Source organism: Cavia porcellus, unplaced genomic scaffold, assembly GCF_034190915.1.
Source record: "Cavia porcellus strain 051 isolate PalLab524CR breed Dunkin Hartley unplaced genomic scaffold, mCavPor4.1 scaffold_11, whole genome shotgun sequence".
Lineage (NCBI taxonomy): Eukaryota > Metazoa > Chordata > Mammalia > Rodentia > Caviidae > Cavia > Cavia porcellus.
Window position 1 is genome coordinate 64,209,315 of NW_026947494.1, and position 27,926 is coordinate 64,237,240.

Consider the following 27,926-nt stretch of genomic DNA (forward strand, 5'->3'; position numbering starts at 1 on the left):
GCTGGCTGTTGGCTTCAAAATTAAGTCAGTAAAATGGATATGAAAACATCTGCCCCTGATGTTCTTTTTAAAAGGCAGGGTTAGCCGACTGTCCGGCCGACGCGGGCCGACTCCAGGTACCCGGAGTAAAGGACAGAGGAGGCTGCCTCTTCAGGATTCGCCGGGTCCTAGCTGGCTCCCCATCTACCGGCCGGGCGTGTAGCTGTCCCGCGGTACCCAGGGATGGAAGGAGCAGGTAATTAACCAGCAGGACTCACTTGCCTGGTGCGGACCCTGGAGCTCCAGCAGAGTCCCGGTGGCACAGGGAGGCAAGCGCAGCGAGACGCTCCCCACTTTAAAAGGCAGCACTTTCCCAGGCGCCCGGAGAGGCCGGGTCAGCCTGCGGGGGCCCGGCGTGCGCCTCGGGACACCACGCCCCGCCGCGGGTAAAGAGGAAGCCCGGGCGGCAGGTAGGCGCTGGCTGGAAACGCCTCTGTGCCCCTGGTGCGGGCCGAGGCCCCGCCGGCCCCCGCTGGGGTGACACTTGGCCGGGCTGTGCCGGAAGTCCGAGGCTCCCGCTGGAGGGAGCCTGCGGTGCCCGAGCCGCGCACAGCCCGGCGCGCGGGGCGCAGGAGGCAGCCGGGCTGGGTCGGGCGCCGGTCGGGAGAGCTCCTCCTCCCACGTCACGCCCGCGGCCGCTCTCCCACCCCGGCCGAGGTGGGCCGCGGGGCCGGCGGAGCCGCAGCACGGCCCAGCTCCGCCCCGCGCTCGCGACCTCCGCTTCCCTGCGGGCGGGCGCGAGGCCGCCGCGTCCCTCTCGGCTGGGCCCGGCTCGGCGCCCGCAGGGACCCGCGGCTGGGACCGGAGGCCCGGCCGGCGGCGCCGCAACTTCGGGCCGGCGCGAGAAGTTCCGAGGAGGTGCGCGCTCCACGGGGCGGCTCCGGCTGCGTGGACCCCGGGGCCGAGGGGTCTCCGGGCTGCGCCCCGCAGGGACGGGCTCCGCGCTCCAAGGTCGAGTCCGCTGCGGCAGAGCCGGCCAGACCTCGCCGCCTCGGCGGGTCCCGCGCGCGGCAAACGGGCGAGTGGGTGCGGGTTGCTTTGTAAATGGACGAGCTCGCTTTCCGGGAAGGAGCAGCGTGGAAAAGGTGTGCACCGTTCGCCTGGGTCCGTGATGTTAGCCTTGGGGCGCTCGCACTCCTCATTCTTGGATCCGAAGAGAACTAACCAGAGGCTCTAGGGGTCACATCGGTTCGGTTAGACCGCTCTTTTTGATTTTATACGCGTAAAACATGCCCTTGTCATTAAACCATCTCTCAGCCTAGGCGTTTAGAAACTCACAGCCCACTTTGGCTGCTTCTGTTGAGTGTCTTGAGGAAGTAAAATCTTTTAAAAGTGAATTATTGCAGAGAGCTGTTTTTATATTGCACTTTCTGAGGATCCAGTTTTGTACCAGAAGTGACCAAGTGAGCGGGTGAGTTATCTTTTACTTGTGTCGGGAGAGAAACAGCGGAAGAATGGGATGAGATGGATGACACTGACCGTCCCAGTACCAGTTTCCTGAGATGAGGGGGTGCCTTTGGTTTGGGGAGACAAGGCTTTCTAGTAATTTGATAAATGCCACATCTGCCCCGAGGGGGATGAAGATCAGAAGGAACCTGGTGAGTCAGGCAGAGCTGTCCCTCAGGAAGCACCCAGTGCCTTCAGGATGGGCGGGCAGCCACTGCTTCACGAAGTGACCCCAGAAGACCTTCCTGTGAGAGTGCTGTCTGTCACCGTGCCTGGCCTGCTGGGGCTTACGGCAGCAGTAGCTTACAGGTTAGGAGGGAACCAGTGTCAGCTTCAGAGTTCTTCTCTTAAGCCTAAAGAAAGGAGCACAGCCAGTAACATTACACTGAGCTCCTCAACCCTGTGTTGTGTGCATTTACTGCGAGGCCAGGCAGCGCTGCTGGAGGCAAATGGGCTGTGCTTCTGGGGGAGACCAAAGAGGGACCTGAGTTTGCTTTAGGAGAGGGGCTCCAACCACGGGGTTTAGTGTGCCTGGAGCTCAGAGCCAGGGAGAGTGCTCATGGTAGGAGACGGCCAGGGTAGCTGAGGGAGGATGAGGGAGTAGGAAAGGGTCAGGATGGCTGAGGGACAAGGGACAGACCCATGCTGTGTGGGGGTCAGGGTAACGTTGTGTGGATGGATCCTTGGGACAGTTTCAACCCCAAAAGTATCATATCGGAATGAGATGTGAATTCATAACCCAACTCGGGCCACTGCCTGAGGAGTGGGTTTGAGAAACTCTGAAGTAACAGAGCAGAGGGTCCAGGAGGACGCCGAGGTGGACAGGAGACTGGCTGCGAAGTACACGGGGACTGTTTGTCCCTGCGTGAGCCTGCAGGGTAATGCCCTCTATGTTTGTGCTGCTATTTACAGAAATGAGAGCTCTGAGGGAGGAGGTTTCCGTAGGAGAGACAAGCTTGGTTTTTGTTGGGTCTGAGCAGCTTTCAGGGCTCCAGTAGAAACCCTTCCCAGGCGGCCAGATGGAACAGGCTGCTAGCTGGCTGCAGCCAGTTAGAGGTGATGTTTGAAGTCTGAGGCTGACAGGTGAGTGGGAGGAAGAAGAAGAGCTCCTGGCTGTGAACTGGTAGCTGCCCCTAGACCCAGAAGTGGCCTTTTATGGGTGAGGGAGAACTGTGAATGGAAGGACAAAGGTGGGAGAAGTTAGGAAAAGCAGGTGTCTGGAGCCCTCTCCCTTCGAGTATCAGGTAAAAGACAATTTGTGATGGTGTGCTGATATCAAACCCATACAGCAGAGTGACAGCTTCTCACAGGAACAGTATTTCGGAGTATGTATGACTGTGCAATTTGAGTTTTAACTTGGTAGACCACAGCAAATGTAATGTTTAGGGGAAACGCAGATGGTAATCACGCAGCAGTCACTGTGCAGAGAAAGGCTGCTGGGCTGAGACAGCCCAGCTCCTGGTTCTTGACCCTGTCACTCAGCGTATGGCCTGACACAAGTTCCTGGCCTTTCCGTCTTACTTTCTAGGTCTCTGAGATGGCACAGTACCTGAGGGATATGTGCTCTCTACCTCCTCGGGCCGTTGTAAGGATTACACACATGAGGTGGCTGAAACATATGATAAATGTTCAAAAGAATTTTTAAAGCATTACAGCAAGACACATTGTCAATAATCTGCCTCAAAATCAGCCCCCCACTTCAAACACTCTTATCCCATCATCCTGGCTGCTTTCGGAAGCAGTTCTGCAAGTCCTGTTCTGTGAGTGTCTATGTGAGGTGTGATCCAAGGGAAAGACAAGCTTGTAAGATCATTACATGGTTCACCAGATCTGACACCATGTGACTTCCGGATCTTCCCCAAACTCAGAAAGACCATGAAAGTTTAAAAGTTTTGAATTGATTCAGGACAGTAAGGCAGCCACCACAATGCAAGTGAAGACATTAATGAAAGGATTTCAAGAACTGCTTTAGCAAATGGTAGGATCAGTGAGGTAAGTGATTTCAAAAGAGGGAATATTTTTGAGGGATATTAGTAGCAATATATATTTTACTGTAATTTGAAAATTTTAAATAATCACCATATTTTTTATCACACCTCAGTTGCATCCTGCATATGCAGTGTGTGCATCATGTGGGCCTTGCACCCAACACACCAAGTGCTCTAAAGCCTGCCCCTGCTGGTGTTCTTATAGTGATGTGGTTTCTCTGTGTCATACCTGTCAGTTCCAGTCCCAGCATTGGGTCCTGGGAGAATTCTGAGACTTGTCCAAGGCCAGTGAGCTGCAGTCCCAAGTAGAGTCCAGGATCTTCTCACCTGACTCACAGGCACAGGCCTCTTCCACCTCATGTGTTGACAAGTGTGAGGCGCTGAATGCCACACAAGATCAGCTGTAATAAAGGGTCCAGTGTCGGCTCACTAACATGTAGTGAAGCAAAGCGGATAACATCAGTGGCAAAACTTTCAGCGTTTACCCAAGCAATTTCTCAAGATGTATGTTGGTGTTCGTTTGCATTGCTTTGCATGTCATATTATGTGCATTCCCATAGGTGGTAGTTTTCCTAGTAGGCTATAAAGGCTGAGATTCTAGTATACAAGAGAAAATAAAATCAGATGGAATGAATGTGGCTGTGGGGATGTTGGGCTTATTGTGGGCTTTGAGGTAAAGGATCCTTATTTACTATTTTGAAAAAGGGCTGGGAGCCAGATATCATTTGATGAAGGCAGGTCACATCTTAATATGTTGTTGTAGTCAAGATCTGCAAGGGAATGAAGTTAGTACAGGACACAATTTATAGGATTATTTTATAATACTCAACCAGAAAGTCAAATGCAGAAGAGTGGAAGCAATGTTCCCATGCACTAGAGACCCAGAAAATGCAGCTGAGGGCCTGGATCCCACCTCAGTGTCCAGGTGAACACTTAGAGCCACTTAGAGTGGCAGTACCCCCACCGGGATCTGCTCTGGGAAGGCTCGAAGGCCAATGATGGAAGCTAGAAAGTTCACTCTGGTGGGATGAAGAATCTGTGCCAGTAGGCTGAGGGATCCTCACTGTAGCCAAGAAGTAATGCTCAAGGTGAGACTCAGAGCTCCCCCAAAGTGAACCCCAGTCATCCTCAGCACTAGTGAGGACCTGAGCTCCTCTAATAATGAGAACAGCTGAGTTCCTATCAGGAAAACCAGTGTGACAAGCTTCTCCAGGAGAATCAACAGCACCATATTCCCCTCCAGTTCTTTTGTGGTGCTGACAGCAATCCTCAGGTGGGCCTTCCACACCAGAACCTGCTGATTCAGCTCAGCTGGGCGTTATGGGTTGACTGTTAGTTAATCTACCACAGATGTCCTGAAGCTTGATGTGCTGAACAAATAGAAGAATACTAGAAAAGAGGGAAAAAAGACTACAGGGCAATGGAAAGTGCCAGAAAATGATGCAGTAGCAGAACTGCTTCTGCTTCATGAAACTGAACTGACAAGAAATGCTACGTGTCAGAAAGTAAAGGTTGAATTACAGCTAAGCAGTATGAGATTTTAGAATGAACATAATCTTAAATGCAAATGTGTGAGCCTTTGAAACCAATAAATTCCCTTTAATTCAGATTTATTAGGAAATTTACTATCATGTCATAAAAATCTTAGGAATATAGAGTATTAAAAAACTATAAATTTGTTATTTAGAGCAGTCATGCTCAAGATGTGGTCACTGGGCCAGCTGTACCAGTTTCAGCTGGGTTTTAGAAATGCAGATTCTGTCTGGGTGTAGTGTAATTCCAGCACTCTGGAAAGCTGAGGCAGGAGAATCACAAGTTCAAACCTAGCTTGGACAGTAGAGTGACTTAGCAAAATAAACAAAACAGCTGAGTGGGCTGGTGCATGCCTATAATCCCAGCACTCAGGAGGCTGAGGCAGGAGGATTGCTTTGAGTTTGAGACCAGCCTAAATGCCCAGTCAGCCATAACACTGACTCATGCTCTGCAGATGCTGCTGTGAAGCCACATTCCTCTGTCGCACAATACATAAGTGAGTTCAGTTCTGGGCCTAAGTATGTGTTTTTGCATTTTTCTTTGTTGAATGTCATCTCACTGGATCCTAGTGTGGCTCCATCTGTTAAGGTCCTGTTCCTGTCAACTCAGCTGCAAACCAGGCCTCCCTCACCTTTGTGTCCTCTGCCCGTGCAGCTGTGACTTTGTTAGAGGTTTGCCTCATCGGTAGTTACCATGGCCTCTTGTGTAGTCTTCTGAGGTCAGAGTAGAGTAACAGGAGTCACCAGGCTCAGTGTCCTTAGCACTGGAGCTACTGTTACCCTAAAGTCTCCCTTAGGTATCTCATCTTCACAGGCCTGGCTCTGTGACGCAGTCCAGGTGTCCATCACAGCACCACCATTGCTGGAGTGTGATTAGTGACTGAGAAGGTGGCTTCCTGCCCCTTCTGCTGTGTAGACCATTGGCCACATAAATAGGCCACATAAAGATGGGTTTCTGCTTGCTTGTGATCAGATGAAGGTGCATTTGAAAATTTAGGAAGCAAAGATTTGTGTCTTGGAATTTTTCTCTGGTTTATGCTCTAAAACTCAACTTTGAAGTCTAGATATAGCTGGGCACATGAGTGTAATCCCAGGGAGGCTGAGGCAGGAGGATTCCTGCAAGTTTGAAGCTAGTCTGGACTGCATAGTGGGTTCAAGGCCAGCCTGAGCTACGCAGTGAAACATTGTCAAAAAAAAAATTTTTTTTGAAAAAGTGTAGATGTAGCCAGGAAACCCACGCCATCTAATTTTTTAAATTGTGAAATCTCAGTTCATACATGACTCTTAAAGGAGTATAATTATCAAATTGTACAATAAAGGTGTCAATGGCAAAAAGCAAAACAACTTTATAACAAGAATGCTTTTAGCAAGCTTCCTAGAGCATGGCTCCTGCCCTACTGTAGTAAGGTCCTTCTCCACTCCCAGCCCAGCCTTGTGCAGGGAAGTTCCCTCCATAAACCAGACTAAAGGATCCCTGAATCCAAGCTTATTTTCCTGCTCCTTACTATTTTTCTTCTGGTGATGGGAATTGAACCCAGGGCCTTGTGCATGCTGAACACATGGCTGTACCACTAAGCTGCACCCTAAGTCTGTCCCTTACCAAGGTCTCCCTCACTGTGAAAAGAAGTGTCTGGTGGCAATGAAGTTCTCCAGAATCTGCAATCTCTGGGGAAGGGAGGCACACTTCACCTTTATCTGCTTAGGGATTAGGCCTGAGAATTGAACTTAGGTAAGGAAGGTAACAGGAAAGCCTATGGTGACTTTGATAGGGGTCTCATGACCAGAAAGCTCTGGAAGGGAAAGAAGATCCAGAGACAGCCCCTGGGCTGAACAGATGGTGGTGAACTCAGAAAATGGAAGAAGCCATGGGACTAAGGGGACTGGGTAAGGAAATGGCCTGGGAGCTGATGGTTGGCACCACGAGGGCCTCAGCTTTCTGTCTGCAGTGATCATTGGTGTCATGTGCAAATTTCATCTCCTACTTTTAAGACTTGATAGGAGGTCGGATTGATCATGCCCTCTGTTTTTTAAGTCAAACTAGCAAGCCATAGTGCTGTTCCTGAAGCCCATACTCTTAATGCCTTCACACAAATGCTCTCCTTCTCTGCCTATTTCACCGTTTCTTATTCTCCCCAACCCTCTGGTTTCCTTTTTTTTTTAAATCTAGTAAAGGGAAACTCAAGGAGGTTGTCCCTTTGGGTAGTAGCTTTTTGAATGTGCTTGGGCCTGTGCACTCAGCCTATCTGTCCTTGATCTATCGTATCTGTTTCTGAAGGTCTCCCAGCCTGCATTTCTCCTGGGTGCCACTACATAGCCCCGGACCCAGGACCGAACAGCTCTGCAGACCGCAGCACAGGGTTCTGCCAGTGCCAGGAAGGAGCCGCTAGCCTGGCTCCCCCGTGCCCAGGACACCTCCTCCTCCTTCTGCCCCTCTGCACTCTGGCCCCATAAGGTAGTGTGTGCTGCAGCCACACCCCACATTCCACTTTGGTGGAGAAGCAGGGGCAGGTTCAGTAGGTCAGGAGCTTCCACCAGCTTCCCTCTGCCTGTGCCAGGTACCTGCCCTGCCTTGTCACATTCAGAGGGGTCAGGAGACAGGTGTGGATGATAGCAAGCAGACACAAATTAAGCTGGAAAGACTAGAACATAAAAAAAAACTTACTGGGATGGTAAGGAGTTGGTGGGGCTGGAGGAAGAGATGAACTGGGCAGCAGAGTGGGAGGAGGAGGAACAGAGGCATTTCCAAATGCTAGCTAGTGGTGCGTGGGTGGTTCAGTGGTAGAATTCTCAGCTGCCAAATGTTAGCTCGTGACTCGTCTTTTCTGGAAAACGGCCTCTATATAAACAAATTCAAATATATTACAGACTGATCAGGGCTGCAGCCTCCCAAAGGAGTGGATGGTGAAGGCTTAAATAAAAGAGACAAGTTAGATACAATGTTAGGGCTCCAGGAGGATCAAAACACTCCAGCAAAATCGAGATTCTCTGGGGACTGAGACAAAGAACTTCCTCAGGAGGTATTTTAGGAGAAACTCCATGTTACATTTCACTACAGGAGTGAGATGCCTGCAGCTACAGTCTTTATTAGTTAATTGGGGTGGGAGTCAGGCATCCTCATCTGTGACTTTATCCTGTCCTCTGAGGCATCACAGCATCATAGGCCACTACAGGCCTCAACCCGGACAGTAACCCATAGAATCTCACTTACTATGAGTCTGCTGCCCTTCTCTAGACAAGAAGTCTGGGCCTTGGACAGACTGACAAGTAAACATACAAAGCCAACTGGTTAATTTTAAATCCTGTTCAAAGCCACTTCGTATGGTCTTCATCACAAATATAACAACACAACTGGGGATTTTTTTTGGGGGGGGGGAATACCAAGACACCTAGGAACTCCCTGTTTATTTCTCTGTGTTCCTTGAGACAACACGGTGTGTAGCTGTTTCTTCCCGAAAGCTAGCAGAGTGCCTGCCTGGCCCTTGGTCAGCACATAGTACATGCTTATTGGGTGGGTGGGCATCCAATTGAAGGGCAATGGAAATAAGATACAGGAGAAGATAAAGTGCGTACTCAGAAGAAGCAAGACAAGAACTTGCACAGATACTGGGACCCGTGGGTTCACGGCAGTGTTATTCACTGTAGCCCAGGTGACGGTGGACAGATGCCCGGTTGAGCAGAACATGGTGGGATACACACAATACCATATTACTCAGTCTTAAAAAGGAAGCAAATCTTGGGACGTGCTACAACATGGGTACACCTTGAAGACATTAAGTGAAGTGACATACACCAGTCAAGCACTGCACGAGTGTTGTATGCCTCCTGCTGATAGATTCTTAAGACTTACGAAATCCACAGAGTTGAAAAGTAGAATGGTGCTGGAGATAGGAGAGAAGGCAGAGCCAGTGTATATTGGGTACAGATGCTCAGCTGGAGAGGATGGCAATGTGTGGGCGGGCGGTGCTGCTGGTTATACAACAGGAAGCTACTGCAGAACCGCGCACTTAGCAGTGGTTATGGTGACCCGTGTACACTGTGTGCGTGCCTGTAAAAATCCCATATGGTAATAACAGTTTCACATTGTGTGTGAAACTAGCATAATAAGTTATTATTGGCATAATAAAATGTTTTCATCATCATCAAGTCATAAACATGGAATGGTAAAAGTTACTTTTATAACAGTGAAATGAAAATGTAGATTGTAGGAAGAAGACAGCAATGATGCCAGACTTAAAACTGGATCTCCAAAAATGTGTCATCTGGGTTTAACACAGGGCAGGGACTTGCAGAGAGTTTTAGTCCTGTCCACTCTGCATAATCCCTATGGGTCTCTCAAAAAATAAAGAACATTTTATTTTGAACATTTCAGACCTGTAGGCAAATCAGAATAGCAACGTGGGCACATGTCCATCCTACTATGAGAAGTGTGGATACCTTTGGTGTGGGTTGGACACCAGCCTGTCCCGCAGCACCCCACAGCACCTGCCCCTCAGGCTGTTTCTGCTTGCAAGAGTTCGGGAGGCCCTACAAGCATGAGGCCAGGTCCCAGTCTGCAGAACAGTGTCCGGCAGTGTTACCCCACTGGTTTTTGAGTTGCCTTTGACCCTAGCCATCCTGTGTGGAGGTTAGTTTCCTGCCAGAACATAGGCAGGCAGTAGCATGTCCAGTCATCCCGGTGACATCGGTACAAGTTCATGTTCTCTAAAATTAAAGAATGAATTCTAGGAACAATGGGGGTTAAGAGCAGAATATATTTATTGAGAGAAAGAAAGCTTCTGTCAGAGAGAGAGACAGAAGGGGTCCCGAGTGGGTTGCCAAAGACCCCACCTTCTCTAAGGATTTTTATAGAGCAAAACCACGAGGTAAGGTGGGACAACTATGGTCAACCAATAAGATTATGAGTATAATTGCCCAGGTAACATTGATTAAATTGGAATCCAATAGGGAAGTGAGTCACATAGCAAGTCAGGACAAGGCCTTTGCCTTTAGGGGGTTGGATTGGTGGTTTCTCCTGGCTTTCTCAAAGTGATCAAGGTATCAAGATGATTGATAACTAGGTAGAGCATCAATCTCTGATGTTTAACCTTAGGGTATAGCTGCATTTGCTTGATCTTTTGTCTTGAGGCCTGGCACATATCTGGTCTTCTGCACAGGTCCCTTGGAGGTCCAGCCCTATCTGAATGCCTAGAATATGTCTAACTCAGTTTCCTGTAACACCAGCAGCCTGCGAGTCAGTGAGTGCCCTCCTCCCCCTGTCTTACTGATGAAGGGAGAGGTTCGTGACATCTCTCAGTTGGCTTGGGCCATAAGTGCAGAGCCATTCCTTTACTTTCCAGACCTGTAGGACAAGGCTAGGGTAAAGCAGGAGGGCCAGATGGAGGGGTTGAGTATGTGGAGCAGAGGTCAGGAAGGGACGGGGGAGGGATGTCCATGGCTTAGAATAACTTGCCCTGTTTGGAGTAGATGCCTGGTGTCTTTTCACGTATCTAAAGTGGGGACTGACATCTTTTTCTTGAAAAACGGGCTCTAAAATCCCTACTATATAAAAAGCTCTCAAGAAGACAGCCCGCCTGCGTGTGATCTTCAGGGACCACGTGGCCTCTTCCCACCGCCAGTGGAGCGGAGAGGTTTGTGATGCTTGCGGCAGGGAGTTAATTTGGTGAATCCTGCAGGCTCCTTCAGATGTTTATCCAGAGCTTCCCACTCCCTCCCAATACAGATGAAAAGTTCAGCACATTTTAGACTTGCTTTGCACTTGGCTATAAACAGGGCTGTACAAGTAGATACTTTAATCTGCTTTAAATTTAAGTTTGGCCTTTGGGGTGTTGTGTGTGTATATGTTAAGCATGACCCTTCTTCTGTGGCCATCTTTCAAAGCACAGGTTGCAGGAGCTCAGAGTGGGTGCCCACTGCTGCTGGCTCAGTAGCTTGCGCTACTGAGTGGGGGCCGAGATGGGTCTGTACCCTCTTGATTTTATAGAGTTCCAGTGGGAGGAAGAGGAAGGGAAAAAGTGGCTAACTTCCCACCTGAAAATCAAGATCCCTTTAATCTTTCCCCCAGTATCCCACACACCATTCTCTGGCCTTTCCTCTACAGTGGAAGTTGGGAAGAAATCTTTTTCTAGAGGTGCATTTCTGCCAGCAGCAGAGTACAGTGCCCTTAGTAAAGAAGCAAAGGAAGGTGTGTGTTGGAAGGTGCCTGGGCATCAGCCAGAGGCAGACCTGGGGGTCTGGGTCTGAATCACTGAAGCTGTCTTCCGCATCCGATCTCTTTGTTGTAATCTGATCCTACTGTTTTAATATCATCATCCATGGAAACAGTGGGGCCTGGCTTTCACTTCTATGTCTTGTGCAGCAGGTCTGTAAGCTTGCGTAGACACTGAGAGGCAAAGCCATCTTTTTGTAGCCTCTGCTACATTACCTACCTGTTGAGAGCTGCGTGTTAGAAGGCATCCTTCTTGGAGGTGTTGGCTGCCGTCAGGCATTTCTACAGGGACTTCTGCTGAGATGAAATCACTGCTTTTGAAATTCATAGGATGGCAAAATTTACCCATGTACCACTGATTCTTATTCCTTCTACTCCTTTGATTTAATTTTGAATTCCTAGGTTTTAATGTTATCTAAGAACTGAGAGCAATATGTAATTTTTAAAACCCAGAAACACAGATCGTGGCTAAATAATGAAGTCATGCCGGAGTTGCCAGTATTGTTTCTTCACGAGAGTAAAGAAGCATATTGAACTCTTGGGCCGTATTTGCACTGAATTGGCAGAACCCAGAAAATAAATGAATATGATCTTCTGCTGATGTGAGACTGAGTATGTCTGATCCATTCACGAACAATGCAGCCTGGCCTCTGGCCATTTCTCATGTTGGTACCCTTGATTCACATCTGTTTATGCTTATGCTGCCTCTGTGATGCAGGTATCTAAGGACCTTAAAGATCTACTTTAAATGCACATACTTGCATCTTAAGCCCTTAATGCTAAGTGGAATAAATCAGACACAAAAGGTTAAATATCACATGGCTTTTTTGTATGAGACACTCAAAGTATAAATAATTTAAAGAGCAAAATAAAAGATAGATAATAGGAAACAAGGAAATAGATCTTTTGTAAATGGGAAGGGATGGAGGGAGGTGGGAAGGAGGAAAGAGGTAGGAGATTTAAGAAAAATTAAGATGTGTTATGCATGTGTATAATTCTCCACAGTGAATGTATGGTAATCATTACGTACTGCAAATGTAATTTTGTAAACAAATATATACATGCTCATATAGAAATCAGTTACTCATACCTCTTCAGCTGACCAAAGAACCATTGAGGAATTAGTTTGTCCAGGATAAAATATAGAATTAACTGTATAATATCAAGTTAAATTCTGTGAGTGATTTCTAGAAAGAAAGAAAAATCCATCTTTATACTTTAGGTAGGGAAATCTTTCTTTCTAATACAATAAAAATACATTTAAACATAGGTGTAAATGTTTTTGCGTTCAGTTTTTATACTTAGTAAAAATGAACCATAAATATGCTGTACTCACATTTTAAACACAGAGCCCAAAATTTAGAATCTGTTTCAGTTTGCTACTGTGACCTGAGCTGAGTGAGCAGGACAAATGAGGGGAAGCTGGCACGGAAAGAAACGTTGTAGCCCCTTTGAGAGAGAGGAAGTATGATCACAGAGAGTCTTTAAATCCCTGACTACCAGTCTGCCTGCCCTGCCCTGACTGACTTTTGGTATTCACATTGCTGCCAGGTCCTCAGTACTGCTTTGTAGGGGATGTGGTCCTGAGGGTTCACTGCCAAACAGGTATCAAAAGTGAGTCACCAAAACTTTGCAATGCCAAGAGAGGAATTACCCCTTAAAACATTTTGAGTTTGGGAAGGAGGTTTATAGCTTCTGCAGTTCCCCATGGAGTGGATTAGGTGTGTCCTTGGGTATTATTTAAGGAAATTTATTTAAGGAAATTCCTTGGCTGTTGAGCTCTCCCAAACCATTGAGCATTTTGGAAAAAAAAACAAAACAAACAAACAAAAAAAAACCCAGCTCTAAAGATTAAAATATCTGTCTTCTTCTGGCTCAAAGTCTGACACAGGTATATATGTACATAATTCTGAAACTCCAGAAACGGTTTTGAAATTTCAGTGAAAACTACTTGAAACAAAAAAGAATACTGTCACATAAGTGAAAAACAGAATGTTTCGGAATGGTGTCCGAATGAAGGGAATAATGAACGAGCCATAAGTTTTTAGAAAAGTAAAGCTAAAAACCTACGGACTCTTGCAGTTTCGCAGGAAAGCCCTTCTCCTCTGGAGGTCCTGTATCTGACATTTGCATTTCTTCTGTTTTCCTGTAACTCTGCCCCGGGTACAGGGGAGTCCAGTATTGGTTAGGAACTGGGTTCCACAGCAGGAGGTAGGTGTCAGGTGAGCAGGGGAAGCTGCTTCTGTGTTTGCAGCTGATCCTCTGCCCTCACAAGCTTGGCTGCCAGAGCTGTGCCTCCTGTCCGGTCAGCTGGCATTGGATTCTCAAAGGAGCGCTAACCCTGCTGAAGCAGCGTATGCCCGCATGCACTCTGTGTGAGAGCCTAATGCCTGATGATCTGAGGTGAGGCCCACACCAGAATGCTGGTGCTGAAAAATGTAATTATTGTGTATCACAAACCCATGCTAAAATAAATAAATAATTTTTAAGAGTCCTGCTTTCTCTGTCTGTGGAAAAATTACCTTCCATGAAACCAGTTTCTGATGTCAGAAAGACTGGGGACTGACTTCACCTCACACTGTGGGATAGAAAAACCACTTTTACGTGTAGCACAGGAAATAAAGATTTCCAAGCTTAGTGGCTGGATTGGCTTAAGTCTTCTGCCTCTGTCCCATAGAACAGCTGTGCCATGCCAGGTACGGACGGATGTCTTTGAACAGAGCTTCGAGGGCCTCATGTTCTGGTTTGGGAGACAGATCGTGAGGACAGAGAGATGAGCTCTTATGTCAAGAGCTCAGAAGAAAACAAGCATGCAATAGACAGAAAAGATTTGAGAAAGGTGGTCAGAGATCACCCGAGGAAAATAATATCTTTAAACAACCGAGGATCTAAGCAGGCCAGAGTTCAGAGAAAAGTGTGATAGACTCAAGCCCGGTGAGTGCAGAGCCCACAAGGTTCCAGGTGGATTGCTGTCCTGAGGGACTTTAGACTCTGCTGTTACTTAGAGCTTTATGAGCAAGAAGAGTGGAGTACAGGGAACCTATAGAGGAAGACAGGCCCGGTCTTTCTGGCCGTGGAGGATTTCTGATTTTATTGTAAGTGAAGCAAAGTCCTAGTGAAGGATTTTCTGTGTAGGGAGTGGACTAGGGAGGGAAAATGATCTGAAATTCATTTTGGGTATGAAACCAGAAGAGTTCTACTGTGGCTTCCCATTGTGGGTAATGGTGAAGGCTCTGAAATAGGACCACAGCTACAAGTCCTGACTCCTCTACTGCCACCTGTTTAAGGTAAATTATATGTTTTCTGTGACTCAGTCTCCCAGCCTGATAAACATGGATAATGATGGTATTTACCATCCAGATTTATTGAGCAGATTAAATAAATTCATATCATAGGAGAGACAGGCATGTGCCACGGGCTGTGGCAATGTGAAAACTTCAGCCAGTGCGGTGTCAGTGGAGGAGAGAGAGGCGCCAGCCTGGACTGAATCACCACGAGGGACCTGGGTGAGGAGGTTGGCGGTCCTTCCTCTGTCCAGTCCCTTGGTGGGAAGATGTTCGATGAGCACTTCGTGCTGTGGTCTGAACGTGTCTTCCCCAGGATTCAGCAGGGTCACTTAATTAGCAGTGCAGTGACACTCAGGAGTGGGGCCTGTAGGAGGTGACTAGCCGTGAATGTGAATCTGTGATAAATGGAATTATTAGCCTTATAAGAGATGTGGGGGAGCTGCTTCCTCTTTCCACTCTTTCATCCTCGTGCCCTCCACCAAGTGGGGGTATAGCAACCAGGCGCCATCTTGGAAGCAGAGTGTGAGCCTGCACAAACACAGATGTGTGTTTTGATCTTGGATTTTCCAGCCTCCAACACTGTGAGACGCTTCTCTTCCTTATAATTAATAGGCAAAATATGTTCCAAACATCCCATGGAAGAACAGGGTTAAATGGTGGGTAGGTAGCCCTACAGAAGGAGGAATTTAGACTATTACCTTTAAAGTTCTTTTCATTGTTAGGATTTTACTTGTAGGCTTTTTCAGGAATTGTGGTTTTATTTATTCAACTGAGCAGAGAAAAATAAATTACTGAAGGATTTTTGTTTTTTTCCTGTTGAAAGGTATGTTTATGTCTGTTTAGAAATTGTGTACTCTAAGAATTTACAAACCAGCTTAGGGTAGGGTTCATTCACAGTGTATTGTGAAAGGAAAAAAATAGGTAGGATGGTGCCTATCCAGTGAGACTCTGCCAGGAAGCAAACCAAAAGGGGGAACAGGTGTGTTTATTAAAAGCAGTCTGGAAGAACAAGCTGCCCATACAATGTCATTGCCAGGGAATGGGTCACTGGTGAGCTTTATTTTTTCCACAGACTTTTCTAACACCCCAATTTTTATAAAATGAAAGTATTTACTTTTATAAATGAAGAACAGAAAACCTTTTTCTTTCCTTGCATAGACCGTACCCTCCTGTTATTTGCCTGTATTTTTAATCCAGTCATGGCCGGCTTGTGTTGTGTATAGTTGCTGTCTGATACTCACACTGAAAGAACTGTTTGCCTTTACTCCGTCCCCTCTGGAACAATGAGGATGTAAGGTCAAGAAACTTGTCTTTCTACCCTTTGCACGACTCTTGGTGTGCTGTGGGGGAGTCCAGGAAATGTCTCTGGGCTGAGTCATCCTCCTACCTAATGGTTTCCCTCCAGACTGGATGAGAAGTCATCACGGGGAGAGTGGTGACCTCACTGAAAACAAGGAGCTACGATAGAAGATCCTGGCACCTTCGGCCTGATGAGGCTTTTGGGTGAAGGTGGTGGGCTGTGTGTGTGAGTGTGTGTGTGTGTGTGTGTGTGTGTGTGTGTGTGTGTGAGTGTGTGTGTGTGTGTGTGTGTGTGTGTGCGCTTTCACATTACTTTTCCCAAGTGCTGATTCTTCTTTGTAATACTTTGGACAGAAGATTCTGAATGAATAAGTTCTTCAAATTTCTGAATGAGTAAGTTCTTCATGTCATATTTATTTTTCACACTGTCATATGATAAAAACAGAATTTGAGAACTCTTAAGATTGCTCTTAGAAGGAATAGACTCTGGGGAGAAATTTCACCAAAAGAGAAAACAACTTTAAAATAATTGATCATTCTCAGGCAGCCTAAGTTGTGTCTCAGATAACTCCGAAAAGAAATGACTCAGTAACTGGCTGTTGACCGCTTGTGAGATAAACATCACTGAGGGGAGAGTCTTTCAGGAGGAGCTTGCTTGCCTTTCCCGGTGTTCCCAGGGGCTGGAAGCTGGGCTGACTTCCTCCCTGGATCACTGCTGCCAGCACAGCTGTGACTCATGCCCAGCTTCCCACCAAGGCTGCCCTCTGTAAATTCTCTGCTAACTGGGTGGGAGTTCTCAGCGCCGCCCACATAGTGGGAGGTTCACTTCTCTGTCTGCTTAGCCCAGTTCAGTAAGACACAGAATGAGGAAAAGTAGACAAGGGCTAAAGTTCTGTGGAGAACTTTTTCTTTAGATTCCAAGTGGCAGGGCTGCATGGAGGGCAAAGAGTGTGTCTGTGTAACAAGACTCCGAGTTCAAATGTCACCTGAAGCACACCCCACGTGTTTCATTTTTTTTTTTAATTTTATGGGAAAGATGTTTATTATTGATTATATCAATAAAAATTACTTAAGTTTTCTCAGGGCTCTCTGGAGATATAAAATATACATCAAAATTATAACCCATGTTAAGAGTAATATGAAAACTTCTATACAATATGTAATAAGGATTTCCAATAACAAAACAAGGACTTCAGAACTCACCAGTAAAACAAAAGGAGCAGGGACTGAAGATGTAGCTCTGGATTACAGTGCTTGCCTAGAGTGTGTAAGGCCATAGAGTCAACCCCCAGCTCCAGAAACAAAAAAGGAAGCATTTGCACAATTATAAGGAGTAGAAACTCCAGATAAAATCTAACGCAGCAGCACATACTGCAAAATAGGGTCAGGCAACTATAACTTCTCCTGACTCTGAGCATCCTCCAGGATGGAGCCTGTGAAGATAAGATTAGTGACACCCAGAAGAAACGGGATGAGGAAAAGAACAGCGAGGTGGAAACCATGGGGCCAACAGTCGCCACAGAAAGAAAGCCAAGTGGGAACCTTAGAGCCTGTGGGCACAGGCCAGTCTTTAGCAGAGGATGAAGAACTGCTGTTACATCTGCTCAGCAGTCAAAGCTGCTCAGTCAGTCCTGTTGCTGTGTCTCCTTGATGCTTCCGGAGGTCATGATGTGGGCAAGAAGTTAAACAACTGATGCTGGTACACTTAGGTACCCTCAGTTCCCTTTCCAGACAGCATATGGATTGAAAAACAGGCTATTGAAAAATAAGCCAGTGAGTTAACTTAAATGATAGAGCTCTTGCCCAGTGTGCATGAGCCCTGGCTTCAGTCTCCAGTACCAAATACACACACACACAAGCAGAAGGCAGAGAGCCCTAGACATGGGTGGTATTTGTTGCTGAGTAGGAGTAGTAGGGTGGTTTGAGAAATTGGTGGCAGTGGATGAAGAAGCTGGTGCTCTCCAGGTGGGCAAGCTCTGGATCATGCTAGAGTGCTTTGTGTGCGCTGTCGCAACCGAGCATCAGAACTGTTTTACCCAGACCAGGCAGAAATGTGGAGGGGTTGAGAGCCCTTTCCGAGGTCCAGGTGCTGGATAGGCCATCCTGGAGCTGAGTGCAAGGCTTCCTTTGGGCTGAATGCCCCGCACTGCGGCCAGGACAGGTTGTGGCAGGACCGAGTGCAACCTCTTTTCTTGCTCAGTACCTGCATGAGCCCTTAGTGCTCAGCAGCTTTGTCCTTCTTTCCTGTCACCTGCTAGTCAGATCTAAACAGCTGAGGGCAGTCATTGTTCCTTAAGCCTGTCTGTGCCAGATAGCCTCAACTGTTGTCATCTTTGAAAAATAAGCTCAGCAAACCATGCGTAGAGTCCTGGAGAGCCCCAAGAGTGGAGTCTGGAGAGCAAGGTCCTGAAAACCAGGCTGCATAGAGATGCCAAGCCACAGTCCTGCAGCCGGGGCACCTGCCTTCCATTCCTAATTTGAAAACAGAAAACTCATCCTTCGAGCAGTTGCCTAGTTTAATCAAAGTTCTAGCTACAGAGTACTCCTTGGGTGGGGGTGGGAGGGTGGCATGCCCAGATCCGTGGCATCCCGGAGCCCAGCTACTTTCTTCTGTTTCCCCAGCAGCCCATGCCCTGTGAGGTATGGAAAGGATCGCAGGTGTGCAATTCTCAGGCCCTTCACTAAAACACACTCAGTACTTTTCTTCTCAACCTCCTTCTGCCTTTTTTTTTCCCATTTCCAAGTATTGAACCTGAAACTTGTCCTGAGCTACAGCCTCGCCCTGTTTTATTTTTGTAGTATTGAGACAGGGCTTCTCCAAATGATAAGCTAATCTGGGCCTGAACTTGCAGTCCTCCTGCATTAGCTTCCTGGGTGCTAGGGTTACAGGTGTGTGCAACCAAGCCAAGCTTCATTCTGCCTGTTTTCCATTTACCATTTCCCGCTTTTCTCTGTGAAAGGACGAATCCTATTTCAGTGATAGTCCTGGGTGTTCAAAGTGCTCATCAGAAAGCAGCTGATGGCTGTAGACTTTCCTGAATGGAAATCCTGCAGTTAGCTGCTGGGGCTTTTTGCTCCTGCTCCCTTGGAGGCCCAATGCTTGGGAGAGCTGGGGACAAGGGTGACTGGGGAAATGCTTTACACAACATCACTGTTGGGACTGCAGTGAGCAGTGATTTTTATTGAATTATCATAGACTCTATTTCACCTGAGCCTTCACCACCAAAGCTTGCTGTCATTTTCCTCCAGCAGTGGTCTTATCTATAGGAATTTGTTTCTGGTTAGCAATAAAACCCTCAGGCCCACTTCCTTGTCTGCCTGGTGCAGGAAGGAGGTACACTCCTTCTCTCAGGGAGTTGTGGATACTGTGACTGTGAGAGCAAAGCCCTGGGAGGGCCAGGGCAGCCAAGTCTCCTGAGAACCCAGCCAGCTGGAGGGCCTGCCAGCTCTGGTATCTTGCAGGCCTTGCTGGGGCTGGCAGGGGTGGGGCCATGGAGGCCTTGCCCACCTCCCTGTCTTTCCTGAGCTGTGACTTTGCAGTGGGTACCCCCTGAAGTGCCTGCCCACTGGGCCCGGGGTGCTACATGGGGTCCTTTTCCCAGGAAAGTCTCAGCCAAAGCATGGTTGGGAGTGTTGGACTTCTCACTTCTAGTCAGGTGACTGATCAGTACAAAGTTGCTGACTTCTGGCCACAGCTGGGGAAAGGTTCCTAGCCCCTGGCTGGATCTGAGGGAAGGAAGTACTTTTTCAGGTTGAGGATTTAGCTCAGCGGCATAAGCGCCTGCCTTGCAAGCTTGTGGTTGCGAGTTCGATCTCCGGTACCAATAAAAAATAAAAAAAATTTTTAAAAAGTACTTTTTTTAGTGAAAGGATTTTCTGGCCATGGTAAGCAAGCGAAGGGTGTTATTTTGTCTTGGCACAGGGTAGCACTGCAGCGCAGCTCCCTTCAGAGCTTAGCAAAGGCTGAACGCGAGAGAGGTACAGGTCTCCCAGTCAGGAAGAAGTGGTTGAGGGCTGCACTGGGCGACCCTTCTTTCTCCCTCTTCCTTCCCTCTCCTGCCCAGCTCAGACCTCCAGGACCCAGGCTGGCGTGGGAAGTGGGGGCCCAGGCCTTCCCAGCGCATAGGGCAGATGCAGGAGGGTGCAGAGGCCAGAGACCCAGGGCAGGGAGCCAGCCCAGGTGTCAGTTAAAGGACCTGACACTTTGGGAGGTTGTAAATCTCTTTAGGAGTGTGAGGTCTTTTTATTTTAGCAGGAGTGGAGGTGGGAGATTAACTAATGCCAACTAGGGAGCCCCAAACCAATAAAAGAAACAAAAGTTTACTTCGGGTCGGAAGGAAAACTCCAATTGCAGCCCTTTATGCAAGCTGCTTTCTATTTATGCCTACTTAGCAGAAGTAGGACAACGTACACAGCTCTGTTTGGAATCGCCTGGGCTTCCTCTCACCACACCCCTAGTTCCATACGTACACCCGTCTTCTGGAACCTCGCCTTTCGACCTTGAACCGAGCTGCCAGATTCTGCTCTGACAGCCGCAGCGAGGCCTCTGTGGTTGCCGCAGGCCCTTTTCCAGCTCACTGCTCTGGTCAGGCTCCCTGGCCTTCCTTGCTCTCTGGACTTTGGCTTCCGCACTTACATGAGCAACACCTCTCCAGCTCTCACCTCTGGCCACACTTCAGAGGTGACCATCAGGTTGGCTGTGGTCATCTGCTTTTGGACGTTCTATGGGCGCTCAGCCCCGAGGAGGCTGGAAGTGGGCGCGCATTCTTCTCTCCTTGCCTGCATTTCTGTCTGTACTGGCGAGACCATCACTCACCTCAAAGGCCTGAAACTCAAGAGTAAGCACTGTTCTCTTCCTCACACCCACGCTGACAGAGCCTCTCATAAATCTTCACCTCCATCCTGTGGGCGCTACCTGCACTGTCAGGTCGGGACGGGGTTCCCAGCTGGAGGGATCCAGGCAGCTAGGGTTCTTGGTCCCCTCCTAGGGCTCAGTTTCTGCTCTTCCCAGACCTTCCCAGGTTCTGTCCACTGGAGTCCAAGGTCAGGATTCCCATTGCTAGTACAAAGCTGTGGAAAGCTGACCCACTGGACATGGCAACACATTGCCCCTCCAAGGCCGAGATGAGATACAGTTAATACAGAGGAGGCAAAACGCTCCTGCTCTACCTGCTCACTTCTTACGACTGAGTTCTTTCAAAGGCAAGGACCTTGTTCATGTTTGACCCGCACCTGCTGGGCATATGGGAGATACTCAGTACATTTTGGGTGCATTGATTTTCTCTCTCTTTCTCTCTACTATTGAACTCACGACCTTGCAATTGCCAGGCAAGCACTTTTGCCACTGAGCTAAACCCCTGGCCCTCTGATTTTCTCTTCATTAATATTCTTCGATTAATTAATTAATATTTACTATCTTTTTCTTCTCCTCACAGAATGAAGATAGTCAAATGCTGTTTTAAGTACGTCCGCCAGCAGAAAGTTTTCATCCTGTTTTTAACCCTATGGCTGCTCTCCTTATTAAAGCTTCTAAATGTGGGCAGGTTGCTGTTTCCTCAGAGAGGCATTTACCTGGTGGAGTACTCCCTAAGCACCTCACCTTTTGTGAGGAACAGGTACCCCCACGTGAAGGAGCAAGGCGAGTATGAGGTGAACTGCTCCGGGATCTATGAGCAGGAGCCTCTGGAAATCGGCAAGAGTCTGGAGATCCGGAAACGAGCTATCATTGACTTGGAGGATGACGATGTTGTGGCAATGACCAGTGACTGTGACATTTATCAGAGTTTAAGAAGGTACCATCACAAGCTCATTTCCAGGGAGGAAAAGAGCTTCCCCATAGCTTATTCTTTGGTTGTCCATAAAGATGCGATTATGGTTGAAAGGCTCATCCGTGCTATCTACAACCAGCACAATATCTACTGCATCCATTACGACCTCAAGTCACCCGAGCCCTTCAAAGTGGCCATGAACAACCTAGCTAACTGCTTCCCTAACATTTTCATTGCTTCCAAGTTAGAGGCAGTGGAATATGCCCACATTTCCAGACTCCAAGCTGATTTAAATTGCTTATCAGACCTTCTGAGGTCTTCGGTTCCGTGGAAATACGTCATCAACCTCTGTGGGCAAGATTTTCCCCTGAAGTCAAACTTTGAATTAGTGTCAGAGTTGAAGAAACTCAATGGAGCAAACATGTTAGAGTCAGTGAAACCCCCTAACGGTAAAATGGAAAGATTTACTTATCACCATGAACTCAGACGAGTGCCTTATGAATACATGAAGCTACCAATAAGGACAAACATCTTCAAGGATGCACCACCCCATAACATTGAGATATTTGTGGGCAGTGCCTACTTCGTGTTGAGCCGAACATTTATTAAATATATTTTCAACAACTCCCTCATTGAAGACTTTCTTGCCTGGTCTAAAGACACATACTCCCCTGATGAGCACTTCTGGGCAACTCTAGTCAGGTTACCAGGAGTACCTGGGGGGATTTCCAGGTCAGCCCAGGATGTGTCTGACCTCCAGAGTAAGACCCGCCTGGTTAAATGGAATTATTTCGAGGGCTTTTTCTACCCCAGATGTACTGGTACTCATCTTCGAAGTGTGTGTATTTATGGTGCTGCAGAGTTAAGATGGCTTATAAAAGATGGGCATTGGTTCGCTAATAAATTTGATTCTAGGGTGGATCCTATCTTGATTAAATGCTTGGCAGAAAAGCTTGAAGAACAACAGAGAGAATGGATTGCTTTGTCTTCAGAAAGGTTATTTATGGATAAAAATCTCTCAGTCACGTCTTCATAGTAAAATGATGACGGAAATATGAGGATATCTGGTATATGAGAGTTAACATAGAAGTGTTTACTATCCCACATCCAATACCAATTTAATTTAATATTCTCAAAGATTGAAAGTAGTCTAAAATTGTGTGCACTGAAGAAAGCCATTCAGACTTTCATGTGATGAGCTTGTAGTTGGTTGGGTCTTTTAATATTTCTTTTTTGCTTGTATTCTTACTGAGTTAAATCAGAGCTTTTAAATATTCAGTGAGTTATCAAATATTTATTAAGCACCTACTGTGCACCAGACACTTTTTTAGAAAACATTCAGGAATTCAATCTAAGTTGTAATGAGTTGCACAATGCCCTCAGGAAGCCATGTGTTACCCTCATCACATGGTGATCTTGGTATCTTCGTGTTCTCCACATAAGGAGGATTCTGCTGATGACACTTACGGAGTATGTGGTGAACCTGTGAACCATCCATTCAGAACAATGTGTGGGGACAGTGACCAGCTCTCTGCCTGTCTCTCACTTTGGCTCCATAGATGTTTCTTAACCTCTAAAACCCTAGGAAGAGGGACGCCACTACCTCAACGAAGCTCAGAGACTCATCCAGTTGCCTGCTTGCCAAAGCTCAATTCACCTCTTGGTGCCTCATGTGTTGAATCCAGGGCCTCAAGGACTGTGCTGATGTGATATTTACAGTACATGCTGGGGAGGAACAAAGGACTTTTTTCAGCTTTTCCACCTGTCGCGCATGGAGACCATGAAAGGATTTTGTACATCAGCTGCTGCTTTAGAACTCGTGTACTGATGAAAACTAAGAATGGAGGAAAGAGTTCAAAGTGTCACCCACCAGAGCCTGGGACCTGCGTCTGTCATCCGGGGGTCAGCATGGGAGGTACAGATGGAACCCTGCCCCTGCACTAGGACTGCTGCCAGAGCTACTGAGGCACTAAATCCTCCGGGAAAGCTGGTTTGGTCTGTGATGCTTTCTGAGTTAATCATTATGTTTATTTAAACTTTTTCTTTTGTGACCTTTGCCTAAGTGGAATGCAAATTTGAAATGACAAAAGCTCTAAGTTCACTGTGGTCTTCTTCACAACTTTGATTCAAAAAGAAAAAAGATTTTCCTAAGGACACACACAACAAAAATATTAATGCTGTATTGTGAAACCCACACCATATATACATACATATATATATGACACAGTATATGTATACTATATATTAGTATCTATAGTACATACTAATATATGTTAGCATATATACATGTTATTATATATAAATGACTATATATACAGTAATATGTACTATACTAATATATAGTATACTGTGTATATATATATATATATGCTAATATATATCACACCATAGAGGGTGTATATATACTAATGTATATTATGAGTTTTATTTACATACACATGCATGCACACAATGGCTATATTATGCTGGAACAGGGTCCTGAAAGTAGACTATAAAATTTTCACAAGTCTTTTGGGAAAGAATGCATGTAAATAATGTCTCATGTTTTGAAGTCAACCTCAGGAACTACTTAGGGATGTATTCATTAGTCCAGGCCAAAATAAGGCTATTTAGAAGACTAAAGTATCTACGTTTCTTAAAAAAAAAAAAAAAAAACCCAACTTATTCTACATGGAAGATGCACTTTGCTTGCTGAAAAGCTCATGACACTACCTGCCAAGCGGCAGCCCTCACCTCTGGCACCCATTTCTCTTTCTCTTTGTTTCTCGTTTGCGTCAGTTGCTTCCTTCTTCAGGGGCTGCGTCCTACGGAGTCGAAAGCTCCCCTTTCCAGAAGCGAGGGCCCCCTCAGAGTGTGTGAGCCGGGCTCAGCTCTCTGGTCTCTGTGAGCTCGGCTCTGGTCTTTGTCGTAACTCTTGGGATGTCTTCTCTGGCTTCGTCACAAGTGTGGTCTTGTGTATGTGTGCAAATCGGTTGCAACAGCATGTGAAGTGGTTTGGAAGTGAGCATAATTTTGAAATATTGGACTGTGGTAAGTATAAGGCAAACTCGGAACCGGCTGCCTTGTAATGCTTGGTTACCTTTCTAAGGGAAGTGCCACAGAACAGAGGCAGCTGCTGTCACCAGGTTGGGATCTGAAAAGCCCAGTGTCCCACACCTGGGGTTTCTTCTGAATGCAGTGGAATTAGCAAGCTGGTCCCGAGGCTTAGTCTGGAGTGGGGCAGAAATGCTTTGCCCACTACCTGGGATGTAATACACAGGTCCTGGTGAAGCCTTATTTTTATAAGGCTTTGGCTTTAGAATAGACGTAAATGCTGACAGATGGGCAGGGCCTTCTGGGCCAGAGTCTTGCCTCCTGCTGAGAAATGATGGGGTGCCCAGTTTAGGCCTCACTGGTCACTATCATGCTCCCTCAAGTAGAGCAGGAAGCCATGCAGAGGTGGCAGTTCCTTCTCCCCCTTGGCACAGCCCCCTGGCTCAGTCTCTTCCGTCCAGGAAGCGTGTCAGACCGGGCTGTGCTCATGGATCTTGCAGTTTTCCCGATGCCTTCAAACCTTTCTTCCCTAAAGCCTTGGGTGTGATTCCCTCCCTGTCCGGAACTGTTCGCAGTCTATGCTGTAGAATTATTCTTTTTACTGTATTTATTGGATCTAGGCTTCTAATTACTGAGTGATGAGACTAGGACCTTGAAGTTTGTAAATTAAATGGGATATTAGATATTAGTAATGGGAAAACTACCAAAATATATCTGTATTATGTGAACAACCTACTGTAACATATGTTTAAAGGCCAGTGTTGCTCTTTTTATGATTTGCTTATTTTAAATTATATATATATATATATATATATATATATATATATATATATATTTAAAATTGAAGATTTCTTTTGCCTTCTAGAATGTGAAGATATATGTGATGGTGTATGAGTAAGAGAGAGAGGCATATTTCATGAACAAAAATGAAAATCTGTTTTGGGAATGTAAGGTGAATGTATTCTGATGTTCTTACAACTATTATTGTTTGCGTTGATGATAAAATGAGAGTTTTGATTTTTTCAAATAATTTTATTAACTGATCTCTAAATCTTTGTTGTTGTTGTTTTCCATTTTAGAAATATATTTCCCATTATATGTTTTAAATAGGTAGATGATTCATTTTTGTATTATGCTGCTAGTACATGTTAATTTTCTGGTATAAAATGTGCTCGGGGCTGGGGATTTAGCTCAGTGGCATGAGCGCCTGCCTTGCAAACAGGCAGTCGCGAGTTCGATCCCCCGTACTGATAAAACGAAAAAGACAAAAATAAATAAATAAATAAAATAAAATGTGCTCCTAAAACCAATCCCCTGGAATGAATGAGCTTTCTCTGGTTGTGCTGGATCCCTATGTGGATTCTTTTGGCATGTGACACTTACCAGTAGTGAAGAGCAGAGTTAATTTTGCCTTACTTTAAAAGAAAATTAGTGTGCATTGCACAAAGAATATAGGCACAGCAGCATAAATTGTTTAATTTGAAGAAGTCTCCCAAAATCTTCCAGTGTTTACCTGTATCCACTTTTCGCTAAAGTCAATTATCTGAGCAAATATTCTTGTTTGCTTGATTACTTGGTGGAAGTTAGTCTCAGTAGGGTAAGTTAAGCTCTCTCCTCTAGATTGCTAGAAAATTAAAAGACCCCTCTCTCTCTCTCTCTCTCTCTTTCTCTCTCTCTGGGTCTGTCTGTCTATCTCCCTCTCTCTCTCTCTCTCTCTCTCTCAGAAGGATTCTCCTGCCTCAATTTTAAGGCCGCAACCCACTGGATCCCATCTCCACCAGAGTCCCCAGGCTTTGCTGATGGCCACAGACCCTCTCTAACGCCTTCTCAGTTACCTGCCTGCCTGGTATACAGCATGCAAGGAATGTGCATGCCAGCCCACAAGTCAAATCCATCTCAACAGGAAAGGCCATTTTAGGAATCTTCAACATAATAAAAATTAATGTTCTACTCCGCCCAAGATTAATTCTAGCTCTTGGCAAACAGCAAGCTTACAAGGCCACAGTAGTTTCAGGAAGCATTTGAACTTACTTCGCAGTAGTGATGGTGGTGGCTGGGTACACAACATCATGTTACATAAGGACCTATAGCAGGCAGTTCTGTACTTTTCTTTTTGGGTGCCCACAAATGTATATCTCAGTTGCAACAATTGGCTTCTAGTCTCATGACACTGATCATGAGGAAGCTTTGGCAATGGAGAATGAGAAGATGGTTGTAGATTTGCTCCCACTGCCGTAAAGACATGATTGTGTTGATGCCCAGTACTGAATTTTTTGCAGAGGAGAAAGCACATAACAGGAACCTGCCTTGAAGGTCAGCCCAAGTGGTGGGGCACTCGCCTGGCCCCAGGCTTGGCCTGCCTTCTCATGGGAGCACCTTGGGTTGAATCATCTGGAAGATCAGAAAGCATTTGAGGAAAAATCATGTTCAGAAGCCTGGGGAAACTAATTTTTTTGTTGTTACCATTGTTGTTGCTTCCTATAGACGAATAAAATAAATTAAAGAGAAATAATTTATAGACATAATTATTGTCCTGACCAAACCATTAAAGTCTCAGAGCACTCTTAATTTTGTGTGCATACACGTATACCTTTTGTCTTGTTACAATCACTCTGCTGTGTTGCCACATGATCTCTCCAGCTCTGTAATGGCCATACTAAATTCATCCAGCCTTTACTATATTGTAGGACATTTGGATGATAAACAACTGAACTTTATGTACCTACTTATTGCTGTCATAGGTAACAGTCATTCCACCTTTGTACATAGTGTCTCCTCTGAATCACTTCCTTAGGATACAGTGCCAAGAGAGGAATTACACTCCTGCAGAGAGGCAGTTTTTATTTATTGCTTTCATATACATTACAAATTGCCCTCTCTGGAAACTGTGTAGGACGCTGGTTGGCTTCTACCTATGTGAGATAAACTGTGTTTATGTATTTTGATCAATGTGCACTCTGATTATAAAAGTCAGCAAAGACCTTTGCCTAAATCCAGAATGTGGACTTTGTGGTTTTTTAATGTGTGGTTAATAAAGAGCTATTCCAGAATAATGTTCTTGACGGTTTTAAATTGATGGCTGATCCCCTTCCAGGAAACCTTAGAGGGCTAGTTCCTTCCAGTACCCATTCTCCCTGGCTCCCCTGATTCTACTGTGAGCCCTGATATCAGCCTTTGTGAATTCCCAGGCCCCCTTGCAAAGAGAGGTAGCAGCTGAATGGTGAGCAGCAGTCCCTGGGCACCTGAGAGTGTGGAAGGTGGCTCGCCTACCCCACCCTCCCTTGCCTCCAACTTCCCCTCATGCCCAGGATGTTTGTAATAGCTGGAAT

The 27,926-nt window shown here is 46.3% G+C and overlaps 1 protein-coding gene across 4 annotated transcripts; it reads left to right on the forward strand.

The window, feature by feature from the left end:
- Positions 1-27,650, forward strand: Gcnt4 (glucosaminyl (N-acetyl) transferase 4). 4 transcript variants are annotated; one of them, XR_010050575.1, is made up of 3 exons: positions 15,804-16,189; positions 21,232-23,559; positions 26,322-27,650. XR_010050575.1 is itself a non-coding variant. In XM_063258370.1 (2 exons), the coding sequence occupies exon 2, from the start codon at positions 21,233-21,235 to the stop codon at positions 22,598-22,600; it is 1,368 nt and encodes a 455-aa protein (XP_063114440.1). In that variant the 5' UTR covers positions 1-449; position 21,232; the 3' UTR covers positions 22,601-27,650. The 4 variants fall into 4 exon arrangements, 3 of the variants coding, with proteins under 3 accessions (XP_063114440.1, XP_063114439.1, XP_063114438.1); XM_063258370.1 differs by lacking the exon at positions 15,804-16,189 and adding an exon at positions 1-449 and having other exon boundaries at positions 21,232-27,650; XM_063258369.1 differs by lacking the exon at positions 15,804-16,189 and adding an exon at positions 1,527-14,497 and having other exon boundaries at positions 21,232-27,650.
- Positions 27,651-27,926: the final 276 nt, after the last annotated feature.